This window comes from Microtus oregoni, unplaced genomic scaffold (genome assembly GCF_018167655.1).
Source record: "Microtus oregoni isolate MIOR12 unplaced genomic scaffold, Mior012 000236F_ref0000158, whole genome shotgun sequence".
NCBI lineage: Eukaryota > Metazoa > Chordata > Mammalia > Rodentia > Cricetidae > Microtus > Microtus oregoni.
Window position 1 is genome coordinate 25,100 of NW_024544903.1, and position 5,876 is coordinate 30,975.

Below are 5,876 nucleotides of genomic sequence, written 5' to 3' on the forward strand. Positions count from 1 at the left end.
GGACACTACAATAAACACTCCTTTATCAAACACAAGGAGCAAAATAAGCAAAACAGTCCTAGGTTTTAAAATCCCTTCTCTGTTTCTACGCAAAACTTTGGGCATTGAGCTTTTTACTTTTGCATTTTAAGCAGTCACATACTGACACATTCCAAACACCAACAAAAAAATAAAAACTAGGAATGATTTAGCTCAATACTGGTACATTTTACAGAGAAGTAAGAGTCAGGACCTTGGGGGGTTTGGTTGCCCTCCCGTTCCTCTATCACTGGGTTCGCTAGCTGCATTCCCACGTGCAGAGGACCGAATGTCTGCTCTGGACACAGTCACTATGCGTGGTATGATTCGCACATGCACATTCTGGGTCTGCCCCTGCCTCTGCCCCTGCCGGACCATGATAGCAGAGACCTGGAAGCCCTGGGCCCGAACATTCTGCCTGTGGCTCTGTGGGGTGGAGCTCACCCGAAATACCACAGACCTCTGGGTCTGTTGAACCACTCTGGGCCCCTCACTGTTAAGGCGACTAGTTTGCTGATCTGGCAAGGACACCTGCTGAGGATTAGACCCTTGGGAGGAAGCTGCTGGCCCTGGCTGTGGCTGCTGGGGGACAGGGGCGCTGGGTGGTTGCAGCTGTTTTGGAATCAATACATATGTCTGCTGTGGAAATTGCAGTGGTCTCTGGGATGACATCTGAGAGTCTGTGTGCATAATGAGAGAGCCAGGGGGAGTCCTTACACTTATGGGATTTGCTGTATTATTTATAATGAGTCGCACAGGTGGCCTCACGGTGCGCTGTGCTGGCCTAGGTTCTCTGGTTGGAATGTGGCTATTATGACTGGTTCCCTCAGCAGCTGGGGCGCTAGTGAGGCGGACTGGGACCTGGGTTGAATTACCCACCATAGTAGACCTTACCAAACGGATCACGCGAACACGAGTGGTCCAAGTGGGGGGCTGGATCTTCGGGTTGTTTTCTGATGACCTAGCACTGGGTTGGCCAGCTGGAGGAACTCTGCTCATTCCCACAGTGGTCCGCTGAACCACCCTGACTGCTTGAGGAGCAGGAGGCGGGTCTCGCCTGGCCTCTGGTGTGACAGACCTGAGAGATGAGGGGCCCTGTCTCGAGATGGGGGCCAGTGACACCAGTAGAGGAATTTTGCTTTCCTTCTTTAAGGCTGACAATGACACTAGACTGGCTGTGGGCTTCTTCCCTGGGGTGGGCTGAGGAGGCCAGACTGAGCTACTAGGCCACTTCTTCCCTGGGGTGGGCTGAGGACAGACTGAGCTACTAGGCCGCTTCTTCTCTGGGGTGGGCTGAGGACAGACTGAGCTACAAGACCACTTCTTCCCTGGGGTGGGCTGAGGAGGACAGACTGAGCTACTGGACCCCTGTGGCATCTTGCTGGGACAACTAGCTTGGCTCTGGACAGCCTCCTGGCACATAGGCACTGTCTTCCTTGGCTCAGTGTTTATCCCTGTCAGGAAATCATCTGAATAATCACCCAGGGCAACAGGAGGGAGAGACATGGCGTTAGCACTGCTGCCCTCTGGAAGTGGCTCTATTTCCTCATTGAGAAGCGTATTAAGGCACTCCATGATATCTTCATTCCTATCCCATAGCTGACTGTCATCCTCACAATCAAACATACAATCATATTTTACCTCAGGAATTGCTGAGATGGTTGGTTCAGTCTCATCAAAGGGCAGAGATAGCAACTCTTTAACAAAGCTCTCCAAGTCCATCTCTGAAGGCACAGTCAGTTCACAGGGACTCTGGTTGCATGTTTCTGTTCCATCAATCTGCAGGTCAGATGGGTTATCTGGACTTATTTTTGCCTGCTTTTTGCAAGGAGTGGTTGTCATTAAGTCAGGGGGACAAGAACACCCAGATGGTACCTCCTCTTGATCCAGAGAGGGGCATGCATGCCTCTTGAAGCATTGCCGCATGGGGTTAGTGTTCATCTTCTGCTCATTAAACAGCAATTTGTTGGCCGTGCAGGTGACAGCAACAGAAGGATCCAGACACAGTGGCTCTGCTGTAGCTAAGATCAGTTGGCTCTCAAGCTCCTGTTTTGCTTCCTGGGTCCACTGACTGCTGTCACTTGTCATGGACTCGACATCGCTTACTAGAGACTGCATCGTTGGACGTAAGAGAATATGCCGGACTTGGCAAGCAGGAGAGGACACAGCAGCCTCTGCAGCAGGCTCCTCGGGAGGGTAGATGTCACCACACTGCCTGTAGTCTCGGATTTCTGCTATGACACAGCCACTGTGAAAAACATTCACAGGAGACTTTTCCAGAATATCAATCAGAAAGGAAGGTAACTCTTCAGCATCCAAATATTCAAGCAGTTTCTGTCCTACATACGGCCCTGGATAGGGCTCTATAAGGACTCCATCTTTATCCTTGAGCATGAGAGAATAGCCCTGGTTTTCTGGGTACAGGCTGACCACTAAACATGGCAATGGCTCTCTCTTCATAAGCTTCTCTAGCAAGTTGACATTGCTTCGAAGGCCCTCTGCTTCTGGCTCCTTTTCACACTCCTCCACATAAATGTCATACAGTTTTTCCTGAAGAGATTTTTCCCCACAAGACGCGGGTTTCAGTGGAGGGGGTTGCTGCTGAACAGTCTCATCGCCCCCCTCCAAAGTGTCCTGTAAAGTTTGTTCCATCCTAATAGAAAATCGGGGCCCTTAAAGAAAAACAAAAAGTATTGGTGAACAGGTAGAAATCATGGCAGTTCTATCAACGGTGAGGCAAAACTTTACAACTCTGTGTAGGAGTGTACACTTTGAATTTAATACGGACCCCAAGAAACCTGCCTCCCGTTGGTGTGATGCAGATGCTGCCAATTCCTGTACTGTATTCTGGGGGATTAGATTCTGGGGGATTAGGCATGGGCAAACCAGTCTGGGCTGCACCGAGAGACCCTGACTTAACTGCGAAGACAAGCCAAAGGAACCAAGAGCTACATTTAAATTTGCAAGTTTTTTTTTTCAGGACAGGGTTTCTTTGTGTAACAACTCTAACTATCCTGGAACTAGCTCTTGTAGACCAGGTAGACCAGGCTGGCCTTGAACTCAACAGAGAATCGCCTACTTCTGCCTTCTGAGTGCTGGGGTTAAAGGGCGCCACCTCCACCCGGAAAAATTCCCCAAGTTTTTATTATGTACACAACTTTCTGCCTCCATTTATACCCACACGCCAGAGGAGGGCGCCAGATCTCTTTACAGATGGTTTGGAGCCACCATGTGGTTGCTGGGAATTGAACTCAGGACCTCTGGAAGAGCAGACAGTGCTCTTAACCACTGAGCCATCTCTCCAGCCCTTCCCCAAGTTTTTAAAAAAGCATTCGTACCTTTGGCACCCACTGTCAGTGTGTCGTCCTGGTGCGTTGTGGTGGAAAAGCTGTCCTGGACCAGGCTGTCCTCGAACTAACAGATTCGCCTACTTCTGCCTCCCGAGTGCTGGGGATAAAGGGCACCACCACTGCCTGGAAAAATTTTGCAAGTTTTTAAAAGCATCCATACCTTTGGCGCTCACTGCCAGTGTGTCAGCCTGGTGCGCTCTGTGCTGGTAAAGGTATCCTGGACTAGGCTGGCCTCGAACTAACAGATTCGCCTACTTCTGCCTCCCAAGTGCTGGGTTTCAAGGGCGCCACCACCGCCTGGAAAAATTTTGTAAGTTTTTAAAAAGCATCCATATCTTTGGCACTCACTGCCAGTGTGTCAGCCTGGTGCGCTCTGTGCTGGTAAAGGTATCCTGGACTAGGCTGGCCTCGAACTAACAGAGAATCTCCTACTTCTGCCTCCCGAGTGCTGGGGTTAAAGGGCGCCCCCACCACCCGAAAAAATTCTTCAAGTTTTTAAAAAGCATCCATACCTTTGGTGCTCACTGTCGGTGTGTTGTCCTGGTGCGCTGTGGTGGAAAAGCTGTCCTGGACCAGGCTGTCCTCGAACTAACAGATTCGCCTACTTCTGCCTCCCGAGTGCTGGGGATAAAGGGCACCACCACCGCCTGGAAAAATTTTGCAAGTTTTTAAAAGCATCCATACCTTTGGCGCTCACCGTCGGTGTGTCGGCCTGGTGCGCTCTGTACTGGAAAAAGAACAGGCTGGCCTCGAACTCACAGAGATTCGCCTACTTCTGCCTCCCAAGTGCTGAGGTTAAAGGCGGGAGCCACCACCGCCAGGAAAAATTGTCCTAGTGTTTACAAAAGCGTCTGTACTTTTGGCGCTCGCTGCTCGCTGCCGGTGTGTCGGCCTGGGGCGCTCTGTGGTGGAAAAGCTGCCCTGGAGCAGGCTGGCCTCGGACTCACAGAGATTCGCCTGCCTCTGCCTCCCGAGGGCTGGGGTTAAAGGCGGGCAGGCGCCACCACCATCGGGAAATATGGCTCTCGCTGCCGTTGTGTCGGCCTGGGGCGCTCTGTGGTGGAAAAGCTGCCGGACTCACAGAGATTCGCCTGCCTCTGCCTCCCGAGGGCTGGGGTTAAAGGGCGCCACCTCAGCCCGGCAAATTTTGCAAGTTTTTAAAAGCATCCATACCTTTGGCGCTCTTCGTCGCTCACTGCAGGTGGGTCGGCCTGGTGCGCTCTGTGCTGCAAAATGGACGTGAAGGGCTGATGGGGCTGACGAGCGGCAAGCTTGCCGCGTCGTCTTCCCCTGTTGCCTTCTGCACGCTGAATGCCGCGCTCGGGCTCGCCCTCCTTATATAGCCTCGTGGGTAGGCGTGTCCCTTTTCAAACTTCCTTTCCAGGGCCCGCCCTGTTTCCGCAGGAGAGGCGGGAAGGTTTTGGGGGCTTGAGCGCGCGTAGCAAATTTTTTTGTTACAGTTTCGATATCCACCATTTCACACCCGAACAACTTGCAGAGTCATCGTGCACCATTTTATTTGTCTGGGTGGGCCCTTTAAGAACCAATCTGTGAGCCGGGCGGTGGTGGCACACGCCTTTAATCCCAGCACTCGGGAGGCAGGCGGATCTCTGTGAGTTCGAGGCCATCCTGGTCTACAAGAGCTAGTTCCAGGACAGGCTCCAAAGCCACAGAGAAACCCTGTCTCGAAAAACCAAAAAAAAAAAAAGAACCAATCTGTGGGAGGAAGAGGTAGACAGATCTCTGGTAGTTCGAGGCCAGCCTGGCATACATAACCAGTTTGAGGCCAGCTTGGCCGTACAAGTCACCTGAGGGTCTCTCTCTCTCTCTCTCTCTCTCTCTCTCTCTCTCTCTCTCTCTCTCTCTCTCTCTCTCTCTCTCTCTCTCTCTCCCTGCCTCCCTCCCTCCCCCCCCCCTCTTTCCTCGAACCCAGAGATCCACCTGCATCTACCTCTGAGACTACAGGCATGCGCTGCTACCACCCTCCAGTGAGACTATGTCTGTAAAAAATAATGTGATTGCCCACATCTTTAATCCCAGCACTCGGGAGGCAAAGGCAGGCAGATCTCAGTGAGTTCGAGAACAGCCTGGTCTGCAAAGTGAGCTCCAGGACAGTCAGGACTGTTACACAGAGAAACCCTGTCTCGAAACAAACAAACAAACAAACAAATCTGTATTTGGAATCTATTGTCGCCATTGTTTAGGCTGCTTCTGATACCCATTTGGCATACCTAAGAAAGTCACTGTATGCTTGGTGTGAGTGATACAATTCTGCCGAGAGGGACCTTGGCAGCTGGTGGCTCTAAATCGTGGCAGGTGAGAACCCACGGCGGTGAGGGACAGACATGCCAGGTAGACAGCACTTAAGTGGAGAGTTTTATTGAGATAAAGGGACTGGGGGAAGGGAAGGGAGAGAGAAAGAGAGAGGGAGAGGAAGAGAGATGTAGAGAGAGAAAGGCGAAGAGGAGGAAGTGGGAGAGGCAGGCAGAGTTCCGCCTTTTAAAGGGA

General features: G+C 51.7%; 1 protein-coding gene across 1 annotated transcript; it reads right to left on the reverse strand.

The window, feature by feature from the left end:
- Positions 1–1,499: 1,499 nt before the first annotated feature.
- Positions 1,500–2,670, reverse strand: LOC121445637 (transcription factor SPT20 homolog; the record flags this gene model as incomplete). Its single annotated transcript, XM_041647788.1, has 1 exon — positions 1,500–2,670. A coding segment is annotated over exon 1 (1,171 nt), but the record flags the coding sequence as incomplete, so codon positions are not given.
- Positions 2,671–5,876: the final 3,206 nt, after the last annotated feature.